The sequence below is a fragment of the Actinia tenebrosa genome, unplaced genomic scaffold (genome assembly GCF_029948245.1).
Source record: "Actinia tenebrosa isolate PJP-AT-01 unplaced genomic scaffold, QUT_ActTen_1.0 PGA_scaffold17__23_contigs__length_9995812, whole genome shotgun sequence".
Classification (NCBI taxonomy): Eukaryota; Metazoa; Cnidaria; class Anthozoa; order Actiniaria; family Actiniidae; genus Actinia; species Actinia tenebrosa.
In genome coordinates this window covers 393,551-415,459 of record NW_028292577.1, presented here as the reverse complement: position 1 = coordinate 415,459, position 21,909 = coordinate 393,551, and the positions used below count along the sequence as shown (strand labels likewise).

Here is a 21,909-nt window from a genome sequence, read left to right as displayed (position 1 = left end):
GATTTTTCCAAATTTTGCATGTTGTGTGCACGTTTGACCGGCATATTTTCTTTATGCTGACCTTATTTCCATATGAATCAAATAAAATTCAAGCTTAGCTTAATAGCAAGATTTAATTAAGATGCAAAATGCAACATGAAACATGCAACAAAACCTTCAACCTTTTTTGAAATAGCTGTATCTTTGAGGCGTAATTAACCTAGTTTCCTAAGTACCCACAGACCTATCATTCTGCTTCATAACTACACATAACCAATCGATTCTCAACCACAGCCATAAACTTGAGCTGAGATGGGCTTGCGCAATCTTGCGCCTAGTTCAAAATATTATCATCATATCATTATGACCCTTTTTCCATGTTCCCCGAGGTAAATACCATTCAGGGCTCGATAAATTCACGTCTGCTTCCATTGTTAGGGGTGAAATGACCGTTCACCAATGACAATATTTCTGTATTCATAACAGAGGGATAGGTGCTAAGGACATAGGATTTCAAGGGCGGATCCAGCCAAAATGTTAGGGGGGGGGGGGGGGCTAATTGAGTTTCTTCCGTCAACACAACGGAAAACAATATAAAAAGGCATCGTTTTATTCTGCTGAAGGGGGGGCTTCAGCCCCTCTTTGCCCCCCCTCCCCCTGGATCCGCCCTTGGATTTGCTCATTTAGTAAATGCAAGCATGACAAGAAAGTTCCTAGTTTGATTAAGAGTGTTTAGCCCCCTTTACCACCCCTGAATCCAACCTCAGCAATAATATAATGCATGATGTCAAGAGTTTATTTTGTTTTCATAAAAGACCTCGATCTCATCAACTCTGAAGTAAGCCCTCCCTGTGTAAAACGTACATGGGTAAACCTTGTACTTGCAGCCGGGCGGGGTTTCGTATGAAAAACTACGGAAATATTGAGATCCATAATTTGAGCTGTTGGGATAAACTGTGAGGTCATGACCTTGGCCAAAAGTTGGACCAAAAGACAAACAGTCATAAACTGTTGTACCAATTCTGTCTGACTTTATGTTAAATTTATAGGGTTTATAGTGGTCTTTGTTATACAAGGAGAACAGGAATGCTCTTGGGCCCCTCAGCCAACCACAACCTTGAGTAGAACCTAAGTAAACAATATAAAATTGTTATAGTGATTATCAGCATATACTAAAAAAAAATATAATATATTGCTTCTTTTATTGTGTGTTATACATTGAGCATCAAAGCATCCAACGCCAATGTCAATGGCAACTTTTAGCGATGGCATCAACTATCAGCTGTTTGATGTCAGAGAGGTAATCCACGGTGATGGTTTATTGCGTACTCTAATTGTTCTCGATGGAGCATGTTTGTCTATGACATAAAGAAAAGTAGTTTTCCATGATGCCCAGAAATCATCTGCACTGATTATAGTCTCTAAGTCTATAGCAGGCCATTTGGCATTCTTTAAATCAAGAAAAAAAGCGGTTTCATCAAAGTTCTAGATTCAACAAACCTTGGATTACCTCTGGGAACACCAATTTTTCTAACTGCATATACTAAGTTTTGATCAATTCACACATCACATCCATTATCAATGGGATGCTTCACCCATCACATCCACCATCCATGGGATGCTTCACCCTAGCTTGTTGGCATTCCTTACTCTTCACTTGGTAATCCCTTCGTCATTGCTTTTACTTACTTTTCCAAGAAGAGTCAAAGTATCCCCCAAAAATGTATTTAGAATCTCGTATTATAGTAACTGTCGGTCCTTTTGAATCGCATCTCGAGTGAAATTCCGCAGGACTAATGTCTCTATTTTTCGCATAGTAGCATTTGTTCCACCTCCGACGTCTTTTTATCCCATCATTAAGGTAGTTGTAAAGATCCATCAAATATTGACGACTGTAGTTTTCAAGGATCAATGACGCCTCTAAGCCACCTGTTATTAAGAAAAATACACATATAATATTCCAGTTTGAATTGCTTAACACTTTACAATGCACGTCCCAAACTGACGATCAACTGGCGATTACTCACTGGAATGTTGAGGTTAAAAATGAATTGGGAAGCTGTTCTGATTGGTTGGGAGCGCGTGCTTTATGAGAGCACACAGCACGCTCGCGTACTTTCAGTTTCGTCATTCTTGTAATTTGTATTTTATAAAAGAAATAAAAGACTTGCTTGCTTGGGGATTGGCGGATCACTCGAGAAGTGTCGAGAAGCACTCCGCTACGCGTCATGCTTCTCCTAACACTTCTCTCGTGTTCTGCCAATGCACGCGTGCTTTACAACTGAACACAGCACGCGCGCACGTTTTCTATTTCTTCAACATTTCACGCAAAGAGTACCATTTTCAAATTCTACATTTAATAGGGTAAAAAGTGCTTATCATTGTATAGGCTAAAAACGGATAGCTCAAAAACATGCATTCTTCGTTAACAGACCGACATTTTAGAGCTTCTCAAAAATAGCATCAAATTATGTATAATAGATTGCTCAAGGAGGTCGAGCCATGGTTTAGCTGGCCTTCCATAATAGTCTCGTAAGATCGAGGGAAACAACCGGTTGCCAAACATTCGACATATTTTACTTTATGACTATGTGATAAATATCACTTACCAAATGGTAAAGCAGGAACTTTGTCTTTTTCTTCAATGGCACATAAACTTTTATTCTAACAAACGGTATAAAATTAAATATATTGGGTCAAATATTCATTCGTTAATTTATCAGAACAATCTGTGCTCAATCATGACCTGGTCAAGCGCTATCCGCTTGATAAATCCCTGATCCAGTGGATAAAGTTATTGGCATCATTTTATCTACTAGATAAAGAATTAACCATGTACTGACGGATGGTACTATCCCCGCACCCTTCCTGCAACCGGGCCCAGGTGTGCTGGCCAAGAAAATATGTTCTTTCTTCCAGTGACTGGATGTAAAATGAGCGAAATGTTTCTTCGCATGTACATTACAGATATTTTCTCACCTTATTTGGTCGAATTTGCTGGAACACAAACCCTCGTTCAAACAGTAGGTCATTCTCTTTTCCTCTTATTCCTTCTCCTATTGCACATTTGCTAAGCTCACAATTCCTCCTTATTTTAGAAGAGTCGTATTTGAAGTTATACGAGGAACAGTCGACATCTGAGTGGCACTCTTGGAGGCAAGCCATCCAGTCTTGTGTTTCGATGCGTCGAAATATTTGTTTGGGCATAATATGATTGTAAACGGTTAATGGATAGAAAGCTACCATTCCCGCGGGAAGTATTGCAGCAAAGAAAGTAACGAGCAAAACACTTTTTCGGAAAGACGAACAAAGTGATGTAAAGTCGACAATTTCTTGCTGCATCACGAAATTTCTTCTTTGAAACTGAATTTCTTTGGCAATGTTCAGTAGTTGCTTGGACTTGGATGGAGTCAACCGATAAGTATTCGTTCTCAGTGACTGTTTAAACCAGTTGATGCGCTGTCTCTGGATAAATCGACTTATTTCCCGAGTCAACAAAACAAATATTCATTAAATGGGAATAAATAGTTTGTACAGCTGCCTTGGTAAAGCAACCAGCGAAGTCTTCGCTTCAGTAGCAAACATAGGCTCAAAATTGCATCCACTTATTTTCCAGTTGTCAGGATTGGAAAAGTAAGGCATTAATATACGATGTATTGACATAAGGGTAATTTAAATGAACAAATATCATAGTTTTTATAATAATGACTATATATTCTTCCAGAGAAATGTTTAAAGAAGTCCTTAAATACTGCATGTGTCAAATGCATCACAAGAACCTTGAATGATGTAAATTAAACAAGAGGATAAGCGAGAGAAATTAACAATATTTTTCGTAAGAATTTCTTTCAAAGTACAGCATAATTGCAGAAGAATGGGATTTGAAAAAAAATACTGGTCAAATAATTAACCGAACGTGTCAAGTTTTAGCCTCCTTCGCAGCCGTTCTTAGGGTCGTCACGCAACGTTTCCCTCCTTCCCACGAGTTCAGTCGTATTTTAGCCAAAAACCACCCTTTTTTGGGTAAATATTTCGCGTCCTCTTTAGCTTTAAACGAAAATAAAATACCATAACTCACAATTATCATTGGAAAATTTTTCCTGTTTTAGCGAAAATTTCGTCAAATACTTTGGAGTACCTTAGAGTTACGTAGGCCTATCTGGGGGTTAAAAAGGATACGATTTTTTCTTAATTCCTTATCAAAAATAACCCACGTAAAGTTTAAATTCTTTTTCACGAGTATATATTTAGGGATTGAATTTGGACCTATCACCGAGGAACCTCATTTGGGGTGCTATAATTAAAACAATGTCATAACGTGGCACTAACCGTACTCATGCAGTAAAGTTTACCAAGATTTGCAGTAATACGAACTGGAGTGTAAACAATGCATTTAAAACTGGAATGACTTCAAAAATTATGAGGAAAATTTTTTAAAAGTACTAAAACGTAAAATAACAAGATGCAAAACTTGTGCCCTCCACAAAAAAAGAAAAGTTAGGATTCCTAAAGAAATTTACAACTGTTACAATTGTTTTAATCAAATGAAAGAAGAACCAGTTTGAAAGATTTTGCGAAAGTGCTAAATCTAAAACACCATTACCACTGACGTTTTGGACGTAAGACGTCCTTCCTCACTTCCTCGACGTACGGAAGGAAAGATTAATGAAAGATATTAAGATGCCTTTATTTATTTTTGTTTACTGTGTATTATTTTATATATTTTTTCATAATAAGTATGCATAATATTGTGGCTGTATTACTTGAGCTCTGTCGAATCTTGACTCTGAAGAACGGACAAACTGTTAACAGCAAAGTCCCACACCTTTAAAACATGACAAGGTAAATGGTTAAGGAGGCTAGTGTAGCGTTGTCATGACAACAGGGGGACATCGGTAGACCAATAGCTGGTAGGAATAGATTAACATTAGGAAATGATCTGCAGTGACGTCCTAAATTTAAATAACAGGATTGAAATAAAGAATAATAGGAGGAAGTGAATGGTTGTGATGGCAACAAGAGGTGCGCTATGACAGAGAAGTAGGAAAAGATGGAGCCATGACAATAATTGTGGATAAATAAAAATGGATTATTTACTGTGGATTATTATAAACAAAGTATTCACAGATAATTCCTAAACCTCACGAAACACAACGACATAAACAATAATGGAAGGAAAGATGTTGTCATGGCAACAGAGCTCAAAAATGAGCCAGGTCAAAATGTGATAGATAACAGGATGTAGAACAGCAAATTGTTCAGCTTAATATCCATAGCTAAATAACATGTTTTGATTAAATACTATTTCTGAAAGTGAAAGCTGCATTAAGTCCAAAATGGTGCACAGCCTATTGAGTTACATGAAAACGAGGCATTCTGGGCCAAATGCAAAGAAATAGTATGGTGTAAATTCAAAGTATACACTTGCTCTGTCTTTCTTTCCTTCTTACACACAAATTATTACTCAATTGAAAATACTGTAAATTTGGCCCTGGATGCCTTGCATTCACCTGGCCATTGGACTAATTTGTATAGCCTTATCGCTTGTTTGTTGACAAATTCTCACTTTTGCTTGAATAAAAACCTCCCTGGGGAACAAGAGAGGATGGCTTAGGGCAAGTCTCCCATGACAACTGAAACAAGCTAAGAATGATGAAGTATAGAGACAAATGGAACAAACCTTTATCTCTCCAGAATTATCTCCACTAACAACCCATTGGTCATTGAAGGTGACACAGGACACACCTGATGAATGATCCTCTGGGAGAGTTAGCTGGCAATCTCCACTCTCAAGGGACCAAACCTGGAAAAAGAACCAATTGAAGAGAAGCTGGAGTGAAGCTTTAAACGACTGACTTCTGATGTCTTTATTTTTATTCAGTTTTTAAAAAATATTTTTTATACTTTTCGTTCATCAAATTAACATTAGTATAACATAATCAAATAAACTTAATATGAGCTAGTACAGTTTAAATTATTGAAAAAAAATCCATTCAGTTAAAATTTAAATTAGAACTTAAATTTAAATTTAAATTCATGCTGAGGTTATTCAGGTCGTGTAAATCATAAGGATGTTGTGGTTTACACTTTTCTCATGTTCCCCCAACTTCCCATTGTGTTTAGATCAGATGATCAAAAACAACAGAAAACTGTTTTATTCTTTGGGTGCATGAGATGTCCTAGCTGCCATGTTGGTTGATGATAACAAAGCATTCCTCATAAAATTCTCTTTCTAGATTGTCCAACATGGCAGCTGCTTCATTGCTATTTGTCTCAAGGGATTTTGAATCTTGTGTTTGCACTCCAAGAATATTATTTTCTCAACAGTGACCACAGTAGTATTAAGTGTGGCACTGTTAACACTGCCAGTTTTTACCTTGACAGTCCTGTCATTTGAACCACTAACAACCTTATGTCTGTCAACATCAGTGCAGGTTACAGAACCTAAAAAAATAATTTTGTTAGCAATAAAATATCAAAATAGATTTTGTACGACTGTGAAATATGCAGGCCTCCTTACCTTGGGTCTAATGTTTTCCCATTTCAGACCATGTGTCATTCTCTAGAGTATAATTTCTTTGTTTAATGGTGGCACATGAGAAGACACATGAATATTGATACAACTCAAACAAAGAATCTTATTCTTAAGATAATAAATGATCTGTAATGGGAAACATTATTATATGCCCCAGCTAAAGAGAACTGTCGCATGCCACATGGTACTATAATTATGTTTCATTAATGGATCAAAATGGCCAGGCACTACAATGTCATGAACATATCCATACTGTCTGTTTTGTAATATTATATACAATATGAGGGACCAATCTTATGTTAATTTTGCATATTGCTTATCAAATGTTTAGGTGCATTATTTCATATTCTACTAAAAGTTATGCAAATGATGGTCATTAAACTATATCCCATTTACAGACTTCTCCTAGGCGACTGATTTCTATTGTTTTTTTTGGCCTCATCGCTTACTCATAAATATTATAAGTGTGGTGTGAGAGTGTTTACTGAATTTTACCTGTATGACCAAAAAGTGTGTGCCTGCGAGTCTTCGTACTAGTGTCCCACAAGGATATAGTGTTGTCATTTTGGCCTGAAGTAACCAGCTTTGTACATGGGCTTATCGACAGACAGGAAATGAATGTCCTAGAACTCATTGACTGAAAAATAAATAAATGAGAAAATAAATAAGCGAAAGTATGAATAAATGATCAACTCAACACTTGAATAAAATTTGTGACAAAAAAGGTCTGCACAATGCACAAGATGGCAATTATCTTGGTGAACAGGAATGATAAAATTATTTTAGTACATAAATTTGTGTCAATATGTTGTGTTTGTGTGTGTGAAGCCGTGGTTCAAGTCTTGGCCCAATCAACACTCATGGTCTTAAAATAAATAAGGGGAAGGTGCTGTCTTTGTAATTACATCTACAAATCGTTAGACCTTTGCTGAGGCTCGAAGGACCATGTTAATGGCAGACTGTCCCTAATCACTAAGAGCATGAATCTATCATGAGTTTATCAGTTGAATTAAACAAAGTTGGAATCAATTTTACATAAATAATTTCCTTCTTCACTGAAGGGAAAGAGATTTTATTGCTCTGCTTGTCAATAGCATGTATAAGGCAATGAAATGTCGTATATAATTTAAAAAGAAAAAAGTGCTTTCTTTTTGCAAGTTGGACAGTACTGTCAACATTCAATAAAACATATTGATATAATGGTCTTTATTTATTTAGAGAGGGTGACATGTGACAGTTGCCAACCTAACACTTTAATTATTAACTTGTGGCCCTCTTCTGAGTCTCTAAGTGAGAACGTACCATCATTTTATGTGGTCATGTGTGTTTTTCCCTGTGTTTTTTTACTGCTCACCTCTTGTTGTTGCCTTTTATACTCCTGTTTGTCTTCTAGATGGTAGTCAATATCTGTATTGAAGCCTGTATAGTGTATAGCTGTGGCATGGTGATTAATGAGAGTGCATTTATTGATTAATTAAATGGAGCTTTTTATAGTAACTGTTATATTTATCATATCTTTTTCAAATTTTTTTTCTTCATATCTTAATATTTCTTATATTTTATATAATATTATTTCATATTTTTTCTTTATCATATACGTACCTGGTGTAATGACAGGACTTTCAAAATTCACTAGATTTATTCCTTGAAATTTCAATGACTGTGAAAAGAATAAAAAATACACACTCAGTTATACACTATGAATAAAAGATGAACCTACAGTAGTATGTATTAAGCCTTGTTTACACTGGCAATTTTTGTGGCAATTTTTGCAGCGATTTTTGCAGCGATTTTTGTGGCAATTTTTGCGGCGATTTTTGTTGTGGTTTTTATGGCAATATTCAGAAATATGAAATCTTTTGTCTCATCCTTCAAAAGAGACATTTGTCTAGGAAAATCTTGGTATCCTGAAAAAAACTTTACAAGTAAATTCTTTACCATTATTTATTATGGAAAAAATCGCAAAAAAAAAACGCAGCAAAAATCGCCGCAAAAATTAATAGTGTAAACAGGGCTTTAAACATCCATTTGTTGTGCTGTCCAAAAAATATCCACACCCCCAACCACAAAGAAAGAGGTGGAATAAACCATCACAGAGTGTGAGAAAGGGAAATTATGCAATTCCAGAATTTACATCTTCATAAGTCCCTATTGGAAGGTTTTGTAATTTCAAAGGGGTTACAAGGATGGGAGCTTATATTTTGGTACATCTTTTACAAAATTGTCTCGGGTTAGAAAATGTATTTTTCCTCAAAGAGGAGGTGTGAATGTTTTTGAGACAAAGTAAGTATTTTTACAGCTTTCCCCACCTGAAAGCCAATAAGATTCCAGTTTTCTAATACTTCTGCTGCATGGGATATAGACACTGACCAATAACCATTAACAGTTTCATGCTTCAGCTGAATATCCAATACTGAACACCTAAAAGATGATGGGTACGAAATTTACAGAATTATGATACACAGGCATAAGTATGATTATGGGACTACATAGTAGCAAATGAAGTCATGATTGTCAGCAGTTTTGGCAAGCACGAAAATGTTTAAAAATGTTTTAAGTGCTGGGATGTATTTTTGCATTGTATGAATCAGACATGAAATAAGTACTATGCTTTACCCTCCATTACAATTTTCTTAACCAACACCACCAATCATCATCATTGTTGTCAACATCTTTATTTCTACTACTATATTTTCAGTTCATTGCATCATCATCATTTGCCATCATTAGCAGTAGCATCTTCATCATCATCATTGTCCTCTTAGTCACTATCATCTTCATCAACATCACCAACACATCATCATTGCTTTCACAGACATAGTGACCAAAACTGCCACTTACTATAATACTACTACTACTGCTACTGCTACTGCTACTGCTACTGCTACTGCTACTGCTACTGCTACTGCTAATAATAATAAGACATGCCCTTACAGAAGGCAGCAAAAAAATCATTGCCATTATCAACACCATCATCAACACCATGAGTGCCACTACTCATTGTATCATCTTATTGAATAATCCAATGAGCTAGCTATACATCAACTTTACACAACACACAACACTAAACCTCACTCACCATTATCTAACTGACCAGTTTAGCCTCATGCTTATTTCAGTTAGCTTGTACTAAATTAAGTTTTTTTATTATCTTACGTAAACTAGGTGTGCTAGTTTTTAGTACTAAATAAACTATAGCCATACCAATACCAATACTGCTACTGCTACTGCTACTGCTATGCTACTGCTACTGCCATGCTAGTGCTACAGCTACTGCTACTGCTGCTGCTACTGCTACTGCTACTGCTACTGCTACTGCTAATAATAATGAGACATGCCCTTACAGAAGGGAGTAAAAAAATCATTGTTATTGTCAACACCATCATCAACACCATCAGTACCACCACTATCAACAACACTATCACAATTGCTATCATTCATTGTATCATCTTATTAAATAATCCAATGAGTTAGCTATACATCAACTTTACACAACACATGGCACTAAACCTCACTCACCTTGGTTTATTAGTACTAAGAGTATGTAAAGGCTGACAAGACACAGATCCATCAGGCCTGAAGTTCAGTTGCCACACCTTTATAATACAATCTTGAGTGACAGTTGCTAGCTTGTCGTCAACCAGGTTCACCCTCACAACAGTAGAGTCCGACAAGTTGAAAGGAGGTGAAATGTTTTGAAGAATGGGAAAATCTTCTAGAGATCTTTCATTTAAGTTCGTTTGATGAAGACGATATCTTGCAAGTTTGAAGTCCCACAGACAAAACTTAAAAAATATAAATTAAAAAATTAGATAATCATAATCTGATCAAGAAAGAAATATGATAGTAAAAGTAATCTCATAATTATTGTGTGGCATAAAAATAATAGCTTCAAACAGTGAAGAAATGTGCAGATCTTTCAAAAAAGGTTGCTGAAGGTTTTGTAGCATGTTGCCTGCTGCATACTTGAATGTATTATATTCATATGCATAAAATAATGTCTGAACAGAAGAAATTATGCCAGAAAAAAATCATATGAATTTTGGGAACATTTCATATCATTGTGACCTTTAACTCATTGCATTCACACCCCCATAGTGCATTTGAGGCTTGATATATGCAACAAAACCTTCACGGACGTTTTTGAAATAGTTCTATATCATATTTTACCTTGTTACAACTAAGGCCAATGGCCAATAAGTTCCGTGAACGAAGACAACCAAAATCCAATGACGAAACAACACCTTCACACCTAACCACATGCAACCCTCTTTTGTCCTCTAAGCTCCATATATTTACAATTTTTGAACCTTGGTTTACACTAGATAAAATATTCTCTCCACATTTAGATATTTTAAGGCAAGTCACTTTTGTTAACACAGAATCTGAATGAACGGGGGATTCCTTTTTGAGTTGTTGTACATGACAGTGTCCACTAAACCAGTTGGATTTTAGAATATAGAGTTCTTTCCATTGTGAAGGAGTAACATTGTTATAAAATGATGGATCACTGACAAATCTGTTGAACGTTTTTATAAAAAGATTTTTCCAGCTAAACGTGGGTTAAGGATATATAAATTAACAAGGAGCATATGATATTTCTGTTCCCAAGTTTTTTTATTCAACACCAAAACAATTTTGGCTGAGAGGACGTAAGGTAGATCAGCAGGGCTAACTCACATGTAGAAATGTAGCATAATAGTTAAGTTTTCATAAATATATAAATATTCATAAATATATAAATATTCATAATATATAAATAATAATATTGTTTGCACTCTAATATCTAATATCTAATATCTAATATTCCAATTGAAATTTAGAAGTTGATTTTTACAGATTTTACCGACAGATAGACAGATGGACAGACAGGAATGGTATGACCATCTGGGCCCAGTTGTACAAAGGGTGGATAGCACTATCTGATGGATAAATCCTATCCAGTGGATGAATTTATAACAGCATCGATTTATCCACTGGATAAGGATAGCTATAGCGCTATCCACCCTTCATACAACTGGGCCCTGATAGTGCTATCCACCCTTCGTATAACCATGGCCTGCACATCCACTTATTCACTGCTTTTTCTCAAAATGTGAGATGTGTGATGATTTGTCATTATTGGTAAAGCATACCCACAACAGACTAGGCAAAGGATACAGATGAAAGTCGTTAGCTAGTCTACACCAAGACGAACAAACCTGAAATACAAAGAAACGTTATTATTTTTAATTTTTCAATATCAAACGTAAGCTTATAAGTTTAAACCCTTCATAGAAATAATTTCTCCATGTAAACCAATTTGTTTTTTCAAGTCGAATTGAACTAGCAAATGCTGAATGGAATCTATAGTAAATATAAATCATTGAAATACGCTTGATAGCTTTGAGAGAAAGAGCTTCATGGTAAAAATAAAAGACGATTTAATAACAACAACGTTCTTTAAACGAAACTAGAAAATTTGACAAAGAACTTAAAATATTTTTACCTTTGAGCAGCGACAAAGATCCCTTGCAGAAAGAAAACTAAAAATCCCAACTAATATTTCATCGCTTAGAGCTTCTAAAGTAGGCTTCATATTAGTTAAAATATGTTAAAAATGGCTATAAAAATACAATATTTACAACTAAAATACAAGCTTGTTATTGTGTGCAGGCCGCCATGTTGTGATGTAATCTAACCCAGGTCTCTTGGTGCAGTTATAAACAGGAACCCCAATCCATCCATGAAAACAATAACAAAAGACACTTCCTTGTCATTGTGAGTTAGCAATTTTTAAAACAGGCTTTAGAAAAATGATTTTCAGATTTAGAAAATAAAATGAGAAAGTAAGTATAAAGGATAATAATTGGTTTGATTTTGGCCAAGTAAAGGTGAAATAAAAGAGATTTTTTTGGGATTTTTTTATGAGATGTGCTCGTTGTCACGTCTAGCAACGTGACGTCTGACTCGACTCCCCACTCTATAAAAAGCCCTTCGACACCACCAGATCAGGAAAAGAAGAACTTGTGCCGCGTAAATCGCTTAATATTGGTAGTGCATTCTGTTGGGCGCAGTTTGTTTTTTCATTGCATATTTGCAATAAGCAAATCCTTTTATTGCCCAGTCAAAATCTTTCATTAACAGTAGTGTTTTGAAAGTGCACTCTAGATCTTTGGAAAGTATTTTTTTTCATTTCTTGTACGATGGCTGGCAGGCGATGTGGTCTTATTTTACGACAAGTAAGCTTACATTTTTTTGTTTTTGCTTATCAAAGTACCAAAATTACCCACAGATTCATTCCTTGTTTATTTATTTTAAGTTAATTCTAATTTATTAACCTTCCATTGCCCTTCCATTGTTGTTTTTGGACAAGTGTTTGTATGAGCTGTTCAACTTTAACTTCAGTTATTTGATGGCGAGTCCTGTACGTATACTTATCTTCTTGGATGTGCAAACACCAGAAAAGCTGTCATCATTGATCCAGTTGACACCAAGGTAAATATTTTGCTAATAAAATCTATGCATTAAAACATTATATTATGCTGCCACCAGATACCAAAATTGTTTTTTCTTTTTAAGGTTTCCAGAGATGCCAAGATTATTAGTGAACTGAAGCTTGATTTGGAATATGCAAGTAGGTATTAAATATGGATATTTAGGGCTACATGACAAAAATGTTAAATTGAGGACTGAGGGAGGAAAATTTCCTAATGCTGTCAACTCCACCCCAGGGAGTGGATATTCCGTGGGGTGTAGGATTAGACAATTATCCCCCTCCCTCCTACACACAGAATCCAGTAAAACCCAGCAGACCTTGTTGGAATAAAGTAAATCAATCATTAATGATTGAGCTGATTGTCCAGTAATCTAATTACAGTCAACACCCATGTGCATGCTGACCACATCACTGGTAGTGGCTTCTTAAAGGGACTTGTTGGTTGCAAAACTGTCATCTCCGAGGCAAGCAAAGCAAAATCTGACATTCATCTCAAAGATGGAGACATTCTTACTTTTGGCAACAGAGTGAGTAAACATCCCATTCATTTATTACTTGATGTACAAAAGTATTACTGGTATCCTAAAACTCGTTTTTTTTATATTCAGGAACTTGAAGCAAGGGCAACTCCAGGCCACACCTATGGTAATTTTTATAAAATGTGTAGTTTCACTGAAATATCCATGCCATTGTGCCTACTCTATATTTTTTGTTTCCTACAAGATGTGGTTTTTGTTCCCAGGTTGTATGACGTTCGTTGATCATGGTTCCAAGATGACATTTACTGGTGATTCCCTTCTGATCAGGGCTTGTGGAAGAACAGACTTTCAACAAGGTAACAACAGTGGTGTAGCAAGGGGAGGAGAGTCAGAGAAAGAAAAAAATTACAGAATTTGAATGGAAGAAAATTGGAAGTTCCTGGGAGTAATAGGGGGGTCCTTACGAATTCCATCCGTGGTGGGAGTGTGGATATTTTCTGTAACTACCACATTAATTAACAGAAAGGATATTAAACGGTCACTAGGATATGCAGGGGCTCGGGAGAAAAACTGAGTCTACCTGTCAGGATTTTCCCCCCGAGCCCCTGCATAAGCTAGTGACTATTGAATATCCTTTCTAACATTTCTTCTTGTTAACATCAATATTGTTTTTATTCAGGTGATTCCACAGTTTTGTATCAATCCATTCATGATCAGATCTTGACCCTCCCTGACGATTACCAGATTTACCCTGGCCATGATTACAGAGGTGAGAAAACTTGTCTGCGTACATCTACTTGCATTCTCATTTGATTAAATGATTGACTTTAGGGACAATTCATTATTAACTGAGGTTGGGAGTGTGGAAGGGAGAGCAGGTGCTGAGGGGGAGAAAAAAAAGAGGGGGCAGACATGTTTGTCATTAACTTTAGGGGACCCTGAAACATTTTAGGGGGGGGGGGGGGGGGGGGAAGAAGAGGGATTGGGGAGGAATTGCAGAATTTCTAGCCTAACACCTTTCTTATCAAAACAATGGTCTTCAAATATACTGCAGGTATTAATGCTATCATTGTCTGATTCATAGGAATGACTGTGTCAACAGTTGGTGAAGAAAAGGAATACAACCCACGCCTGACTCTGAAACTCAATGACTTTATCCAAGTTATGAGCACCCTTGGTCTTGCAGCACCAAGGAAAATAGGTAAGTAGTTGGCATACTGAGATGAAGTGGGCCATAAAACAAGTGCAGAGAGAAGCACAGGGTCTTGCATGGTATGATGAAGTGGGCCATAAAACAAGTGCAGAGAGAAGCACAGGGTCTTGCATGGTATGATATAATGAACATTACAGTGATCTCAAGCACTGTAATAATTATGCTTGCATATTTATGTCATTTAATAATAATTATGCCTGACTGTGTTGCTAGCAAAACTTGTGGACTTAATTTACTTATATTTCAGTGGAATCTATTCCCATGAACATGCTGGATGGGGTAGGTCAAATAGATGACCATAAGCACCTGAGAATGGACCATAGTGACGAATAGATAAATGAAGGACTATCACTCTGAAAGCTCATTTAGGGACCAAGTAAAATCACTTTAAACCAGGGGTTTAAAAAAGGAGCCAAGGCTATATAGTAAGTGAAAAAGAGATTCAAGTTAAGCAACAATAATTTAATTTAATAAAAGTTGTAAACCTGTTTCTCCAGAAACTATTACAACAGCACCTGCGAGAAATCAAATAAGTACATGGTATAGAACTATTTTAATTTAAATACCGACTTGTTCATTAACCAATTAATTAACACACTTGCTAGTTTAGTAACCTAGGTTACCAGGCAGTATGGAATATTATAAACAAGTTGTACAGTGCAATAAAGAGAGGTTGTTGATCAAGCACAAGGTTTAGGTAGAGGAAATATTGATGCTCAGGTCAATGAAAAATCAAAAAAGAAAATCATGATCAATAATGTCAAAAATTTCAGTAGAAAAAATTTAATAAAATAACTCAGTTTAATTTCACCTGGAATTATGTAGTAATTAATTACCTTATTCTGTGGCAAATTATTTCTTTTAATGCCATAAAGATTTTAGTTTTGACAAACAATTAACATCTCAAGCAGGATGACAATCCTGACAACATTCTCAGCCTACAGCGTGTCAACATTAAATAATGTCTTTATCTCACTAAATTATTACACTCTTGGTTCATTGGACATCCAGGCATCATCATTATTATTATGGGTGACTATTAAATCTTACCTGATTTTCTTTGTGTTCAGCAATAATTAGACAAAAACATAACCAGCTTTATAGTAGGAAAACAAGGTAGGAGTAAAGAACAATCCCAAAATTATTGGTGGAAAATGCTCAGTGGGTTGTCAGTAGGTGGTTGTTGGTAAGTTGGCAGGTTGTTGGTATGCTATTGGTAGATGGTCAGTGGGTTGTCAGTATGCTATTGGTAGATGGTCAGTGGGTTGTCAGTAGGTGGTTGTTGGTAGGTTTGTGGTAGATGGTTTGTGGGTTGTTGGTAAGGTGCTGGCATATTAGCAGGATTTGAGGTTATTGGTAGGGTGTTTGTCGTTACGAAATTTGAGGGCAATTGATAGGTTGTTCAAGGTTTGATGCTAGATTATCAGTTGGTGGTCCATTAAGGTTGCTATTTGTTAGTGGTTTGAATGCCCAGAATACCCAATAAATAACCAACTATGCAATAAAACCTTTTCTTAGGAGATACATCATGCATCTATTTTTTCATAAACCATATTTAAATACTATTAAAGTTAAAGTAGCATTAATTTTTATGATGGACATAAGTTACAAGGGAGCTTATGCAATACTCTCATTTTGAGCAACCTGTTATTCTATGCTAGCCTTATTTACTTGCAATTTGTCTTATTAAGTTTCTTAAGTCCAAAGGAGGACTAGACAAAATAATTTTATTGTCAGTGCTGGATAAGACTGTGGGGCTAGTCCCACAGTTCTACAGACTGATTTAACTTCTGTTTTAAACTCCATTGCTGAATGGAAAATAGTCTCAGTACACATTTAAATAATAAGGGTCATGCTACTGAAATCATGGTAAACTACCATTTATACTGTATTATCTCTGTCTAAATGACAGTGTAGTTAAGAATTAATAATATACATTTCTCACATAATACGGAGCGGATTAGAACTCACAAAGAGATTGAAGGGTGTAAGCAAGGTATGTTCTAGTTTAGGTATGGAAATTCTTGCGGCAAAAGGAGGGGTGAAGATGGGTGGTAGGATAGTAAGATGAAGTAGGTGAGCATCAGGTTTGAGTGGGGGATGCATGGGGTATGAGTTTTGATGCACAGATATTGGTAGGGGGATACATGAGGATGAGTTGGGGATGCATGAGGATGAGTTGGGGATGCATGAGGATGAGTTGGGGATGGATAGGTAGACCTAAATATCACTTTTCTTCTGTTGGCACAAAAGAAGCAAGTAGCAAGGCTAGAAAAGAGCTAGTGGTAACTGAAAACTGGAGGATTGCAAATAATTGTAAATATACCTATGGTACAGAAAAATCATTACATCCTGGGTAAAAACTTCAAGGAGATATACCGAGATTATAAAATATTAGCTATGCTTCAATTGTGGATTTTGATTGGTCTTTCTAAGTAGCTGTACCGTGAGCGTTTTGGAGCCTTGTTGGCATGATCAAGTCCCAGCCAGGGTTTTGGAATCGGCTGAGTGTCTGTGGAGTAGAGAAAAGGAACCATATGAATATTCTGCACCAATTATTGATTTCATTAAACCTGGACATAACCTTTGGGATGAACTAAGTCATGGCATGCTGCTAACTTGCAGGTCAAATTACAAGGTGAAAAAAACAGAAGGTCAAAAAACCCTCAAATCAAAAGAAAAAACCCAAGGTCCGTTCATGTGAGATCACTCGGGCAACTCCAGAAATCTATTTGGAAACTGGACCGAAGTGTTAGGCAAGTGCAATGCTTTACTTGTTTCAATATTGAATATCATACAAACTGTCACATGTGTTGAAGGTATTAAATAAATTTAACTGTTATAAAATGCACTCTGATTGCTTGGCAGCACATGCATTACGAGTGCACACAGCAGAAATTTACACTTTCTATTTTGTCAGTTGCACCCAAAATAACAGCTCCTTATTCTAATTTGTATTTTATAAAAAAAATAAAAAACCTGCTTGCTGTGCTGTAGTTAGTACTAAAGAACTTGGGAATTGGCAGAACACTCCTGAAAGAAGTGTTGGGAAGCACTCACACAACAAACACACATTTTCTATTTCTTCATTGATACACCTACTTGTTGATAAAAGAGGCTGGAAATCCTTTATTGAAATCACATGGTCAGATTCTGATAGAGAAAAAGAGCCACACATTCAACTGTTTGGTCAATACTATTGACATTTACTTGACCTATATTGACATAAAAACTGGACTAGAGTCTTCAATGCTATAATTCAAGCTTACCTTCGGGTAGATAGTTTGCTCTTCCCATGTTGATTATAGCAAATTTAATCTGGAGAAAAAGCAGTGCATTCATTAGAAAACAAAACTCCTGCAGCAGTAGCAAGAACAAGAGCAGCAGCAGCAAAAAACGACGATGGCAGTAGCAGTAGCAACAACGACAAAAGCAGTAACAGCAGCAACAACAGCTGGAACAACAATAGCAGCAGTAACATCAGCAACAACAACAGTAGCAGCAGCAGCAACAACAAGTAGCAATGACAATAACAGCAATGACAACAGCAGCAATGACAACAGCAGCAATGACAACAGCAGCAATGACAACTGCTGCAATGACAACAGCAACAACAAACAGCAGCATGAAGAACAGCAGCATGAAGAACAGCAGCATGAAGAACAGCAGCAGCAACATCAAAATAGCAGCAAACCTGAATAAAAACTAGTTATCGTAGAATGATAAGTTATACACTGTAGTGAAAATAGTAACTGACGTTTCGGACGTTAGTCCTTCGTCGGAGTCATTGACTCCGAAACGTCAGTTACTATTTTCACTACGGTGTATAACTTATCATTCTACGATAACTTGTTTTATTAGAAACACCGACGCAGTCCACGCTAGTGTTTACTAGCCATCATCTGAATAAAAACTAATTGAAAAGATAACCATGAGAACTGACCTTATCAAACTCTTTGTCTTGTAAATCAACTTTTGTCTTCACTCTGTCTCTAAGTTCAGACATTGTCTCTCCCTGAAGTTACACAAACCAAAAGGTTAGATTAACAATAACAGACTCATGTCAAATTCACTGGTTTGACAAACTTGGTCATTTTACAAAATAGTTCATAATATCAACTACTCACATCTGAAACTTTAACAAGGAATGGACTCCCAAAAGTTTGATATATTTCCTGAGGAAGTGTGCAAAGGAAACAATATTAAATAATTATTGGCACATTAAAGTGGCACTTGAATGAAAATCGCTCCATAAATAAATCTCTTTCATTCAAGCTGGAACTTTGCTGAAATAATCTTGGTTACATTAATAATCGCTCACTGAAATAAATTATCTTTCTGATATTCAGAAGAAAAGTGCCAAACATTTTATGATTTATTTCCGTCCGACATTAATTTCTTGTTACTATCATTCGGCTCAAGAAGAATGGGTCGAGTTAGTCTAGTCACACATGACGTCATCATACATTCATCCTAAACCTAAACATTCGTGGCTAATAATTATATATGCAAAGTTTGTAAAATTTGGTTTTTCTGGCTTATTCAGAGAACATAATATAATATTTCATTAGATTTATAAGCTACTATATGACCAAGCAATGTCTAGGCGCCGAGTTGTTTTCAGTTGCATTAATACTGATGATCACAATTTGGGAATTTCAATACATCTCTCTCCTTTCAAGAAGACAGAGTTGGACTTATGGAAGAGGTTCTTGTGGCTTAATCATGCAAACTTTAACCTGACTGGGAGATTTGGGATTTGCTCGAATCATTTTAGGGATAACTTTTCAAGGTATATTTACATACAAGGGTAGGGAGCAATCCCCCAAATTGAAAAAAAAACAAAACAATTTATGACAAACATTTAAAACATTGATGATTCTTCCAAATACATCCATGTACCTTATTGAAATGAGCAACACCAATTAGTATCTCATTATTTTTCAAATTCATCTCATCTCTTGGGATTTCCTATTAAAAAACAATTGAATTGATTGGATTGAGCTCAAGACCTCACACTGGTGAGGTTAGTGAATAATACTACCCCTGAACAAATAGATATAATTCATTGTGGTCAAGAGAAAATAAACTAAAAGAATTCCCCCTATATAGCCTTGTAACCATCATGTGCACAGTTTGATGCTATTTTTAAACCATTGGTTTTTCTGCACGCGCACTTACTGCGCACGCTCTACGCTGTTTGCTTACGTTTTGGGGTTTTTTCGTTTTTTCGACTCTGCCCTGGATATGAATGTGCACGTCGAAAGATTGGCAAATACGACAGGAAATTGAAGTAGTAATTTGTTCAACTTTTTGGAGTATTTTTACATTTATTTTCCAAAGCTTTCGACCTACATCGTCATCTTGAGGACAGATTAAACACTTGAACATAAGAAAAGCACAAGAAAACGTTAGCAAACAGCGTAGAGTGCGGCGTACTATGCGTGTGCAGAGAATCAAATGATCAAATAAATGATATCATTGGAAGATATTTTTAGAATAGATTCTAAAAATAGCATCAAAGTGTGCACATGATGGGGCACGGGGATTCCTTCTCTTAGTTCATATTCTCTTGGTTGTGGTACAATGTTTTCCCATTACAGACCACATGTTATTCTTGAGAATAAGATTCTTTGTTTAAGTTGTATCCAACATATTACATTACAACATGTAACAGTATAACCACATTAATTTAAGTATTCACATACTTCCATGCACTGGTTGTTTCCTGCCAAATTAGTGTTTGTGCACCTTATTTTGTAAAACATGCCAGCTTTGCATAAAAGTATGTGCATATATTTTGTGCATGCATCCCACTGTAATGTGTCTTAAACAAAGAAATGATACTCTTGGGACTCCCACGTGGTCTGTAATGGGAAAACATTGCATCATCATGAATAAAGTCTATTGAACCTGCAACCCAGATAAGAGAGAAAAGTGAAAGATACACGTACCACCCTGTGAATCTTTAAAACCCCTATGCACAACCTACCTCTATTCTGAAGCTCCTTTGTCCTTGATTAACAATGTCATCCAATGGAGTATCATGAGAGATAGTATTGAATACTTTTGCACTAATAATTTCCAGTAGCCTTAAGTTTTCAACAATACTAGATGAGTACTCCATCTGTATGGCTGCTTCCTCTAGTAAATCTTCCACCAGGGCATCCTTGTTCAGCCAGAGCACCAGGTCGTGTTCTTCTTTAGTATCACTCATCATCCATGTGCATTTGAATTGCCGTTTATTCTCTAGCTGGGTTATCGGGATGCTAAGGACTTGGTAGTAAAGTTTCTTTGGGCCACGAGGTTTGTAGTAGATCAGGAGGTCGCGAAGTGTGCCATCAAAGGTACATGGTAATGGGTTACCAGGGGCATCACGATAACTGGAAAAATAGAAAAAGTATAACAAAAGGGTAGTCATAAATAAGGAAAGTTTGCCGTCAAAGGTTCATGGTAACAGATTACCAGGGGCATCACGATAACTATAAATTAAAATATAAAAATATGAGAAAAGAATAGTTGTGAATAAGGGAGCTAACAGAGTTGATGATGAAGTGATGAATGATGCTGATGATAGTGGTACTGATGTTTGTGGTGGAGTGAGTGATGCTGATATTGATATCAGTATTGGCGTAGATATTTATGATGATCAAGTTGATGATGGTATTCATAGTCATAATGGCTTGATTTCACTACACTTCATATTTTCACTCTCAAATTTTACTAAGCATGAAAGAACTCCTGAGCATGTAATTGTCAAAATTGATTTCAAGACATTCATTTAAGTACTCACATTTGGCCCTTAAAGAACTGTAATTTCATTGGATCAACATCAAGATGAGTGGCAACCGATTTAGCAACCTACAAAAGGCATGGAAATTAATGATGATGGAGATGAAGGTAATGAAGTTTGATGGTTGTAGTGATAATCATAGTGATGATCATAGTGATGGTGATACTGATGATGTAGTGATGGTGATGATGATTCTGGTGCTCTGATGATGGAGATGAAGGTAATGAAGTTTGATGGTTGTAGTGATGATCGTAGTGATGATGATACTGATGATGTAGTGATGGTGATGATGATTCTGGTGCTCTGATGATGGAGATGAAGGTAATGAAGTTTGATGGTTGTAGTGATGATCGTAGTGATAATGATACTGATGATGTAGTGATGGTGATGATGATTCTGGTGCTCTGATGATGGAGATGAAGGTAATGAAGT

The 21,909-nt window shown here is 36.2% G+C and overlaps 4 protein-coding genes and 1 long non-coding RNA gene across 5 annotated transcripts in view; 2 read left to right on the top strand and 3 right to left on the bottom strand.

Moving 5' to 3' along the window:
* Window positions 1-754: 754 nt before the first annotated feature.
* Window positions 755-3,321, bottom strand: LOC116292689 (uncharacterized). The gene is made up of 4 exons (XM_031700045.2): window positions 2,959-3,321; window positions 2,589-2,643; window positions 1,669-1,908; window positions 755-1,107 (listed from the first exon to the last, which is right to left on the bottom strand). Exons 1-4 carry the CDS (start codon window positions 3,319-3,321, stop codon window positions 767-769), a joined length of 999 nt encoding a protein of 332 aa, XP_031555905.1. The 3' UTR covers window positions 755-766.
* Window positions 2,782-4,059, top strand: LOC116292691 (uncharacterized). Its single transcript, XR_004196697.1, has 2 exons — window positions 2,782-3,002; window positions 3,078-4,059. It is a non-coding gene; the product is annotated as an uncharacterized LOC116292691 (long non-coding RNA).
* A 586-nt stretch (window positions 4,060-4,645) lies between these two features.
* LOC116292688 (uncharacterized) lies at window positions 4,646-12,190 on the bottom strand. The gene is made up of 11 exons (XM_031700044.2): window positions 12,003-12,190; window positions 11,675-11,715; window positions 10,685-11,066; window positions 10,034-10,299; window positions 8,824-8,935; window positions 8,117-8,174; window positions 7,869-7,948; window positions 7,010-7,151; window positions 6,356-6,423; window positions 5,660-5,782; window positions 4,646-4,804 (listed from the first exon to the last, which is right to left on the bottom strand). Exons 1-11 carry the CDS (start codon window positions 12,090-12,092, stop codon window positions 4,739-4,741), a joined length of 1,428 nt encoding a protein of 475 aa, XP_031555904.1. The 5' UTR covers window positions 12,093-12,190; the 3' UTR covers window positions 4,646-4,738.
* Window positions 12,191-12,473: 283 nt separating this feature from the next.
* LOC116292690 (persulfide dioxygenase ETHE1, mitochondrial) lies at window positions 12,474-15,494 on the top strand. Its single transcript, XM_031700046.2, has 9 exons — window positions 12,474-12,735; window positions 12,902-12,991; window positions 13,076-13,130; window positions 13,374-13,519; window positions 13,601-13,637; window positions 13,735-13,827; window positions 14,151-14,240; window positions 14,556-14,672; window positions 14,932-15,494. Exons 1-9 carry the CDS (start codon window positions 12,700-12,702, stop codon window positions 15,015-15,017), a joined length of 750 nt encoding a protein of 249 aa, XP_031555906.1. The 5' UTR covers window positions 12,474-12,699; the 3' UTR covers window positions 15,018-15,494.
* The window catches only part of LOC116292686 (ubiquitin C-terminal hydrolase 7), a 38,947-nt gene continuing 32,489 nt past the window's right edge, over window positions 15,452-21,909 (bottom strand). Inside the window, exons 33-40 of the mRNA XM_089031982.1 lie at window positions 21,478-21,545; window positions 20,677-21,067; window positions 19,587-19,655; window positions 18,812-18,859; window positions 18,628-18,699; window positions 17,954-18,002; window positions 17,787-17,837; window positions 15,452-17,196 (exon numbers count right to left, since the gene is read on the bottom strand). Coding sequence (XP_088888108.1) covers window positions 17,090-17,196; window positions 17,787-17,837; window positions 17,954-18,002; window positions 18,628-18,699; window positions 18,812-18,859; window positions 19,587-19,655; window positions 20,677-21,067; window positions 21,478-21,545 — 855 coding nt within the window. The 3' untranslated portion in view covers window positions 15,452-17,089. The remainder of the gene's footprint in view (window positions 17,197-17,786; window positions 17,838-17,953; window positions 18,003-18,627; window positions 18,700-18,811; window positions 18,860-19,586; window positions 19,656-20,676; window positions 21,068-21,477; window positions 21,546-21,909) is intronic.

What these genes read in the sequence shown, in the direction of transcription:
- LOC116292688 (XM_031700044.2), bottom strand. Translation starts at nt 12,092, where the DNA reads ATGAAGCCTACTTTAGAAGCTCTAAGCGATGAAATATTAGTTGGGATT. An exon ending in TTGGCCTTAGTTGTAACAAG is followed by an intron (nt 10,300 to 10,684) that starts GTAAAATATGAT and finishes ATATTTTTTAAG; the next exon opens with TTTTGTCTGTGGGACTTCAA. An exon ending in ATAAAAGGCAACAACAAGAG is followed by an intron (nt 7,152 to 7,868) that starts GTGAGCAGTAAA and finishes TTTATTTTTCAG; the next exon opens with TCAATGAGTTCTAGGACATT.
- LOC116292690 (XM_031700046.2), top strand. Translation starts at nt 12,700, where the DNA reads ATGGCTGGCAGGCGATGTGGTCTTATTTTACGACAA. An exon ending in GTGGTCTTATTTTACGACAA is followed by an intron (nt 12,736 to 12,901) that starts GTAAGCTTACAT and finishes CTTTAACTTCAG; the next exon opens with TTATTTGATGGCGAGTCCTG. An exon ending in TGCAGCACCAAGGAAAATAG is followed by an intron (nt 14,673 to 14,931) that starts GTAAGTAGTTGG and finishes CTTATATTTCAG; the next exon opens with TGGAATCTATTCCCATGAAC.
- LOC116292689 (XM_031700045.2), bottom strand. Translation starts at nt 3,321, where the DNA reads ATGCAGCAAGAAATTGTCGACTTTACATCACTTTGTTCGTCTTTCCGA. An exon ending in AGCAAATTCGACCAAATAAG is followed by an intron (nt 2,644 to 2,958) that starts GTGAGAAAATAT and finishes ACCGTTTGTTAG; the next exon opens with AATAAAAGTTTATGTGCCAT. An exon ending in CTTTGACTCTTCTTGGAAAA is followed by an intron (nt 1,108 to 1,668) that starts GTAAGTAAAAGC and finishes TTGTTTACTTAG; the next exon opens with GTTCTACTCAAGGTTGTGGT.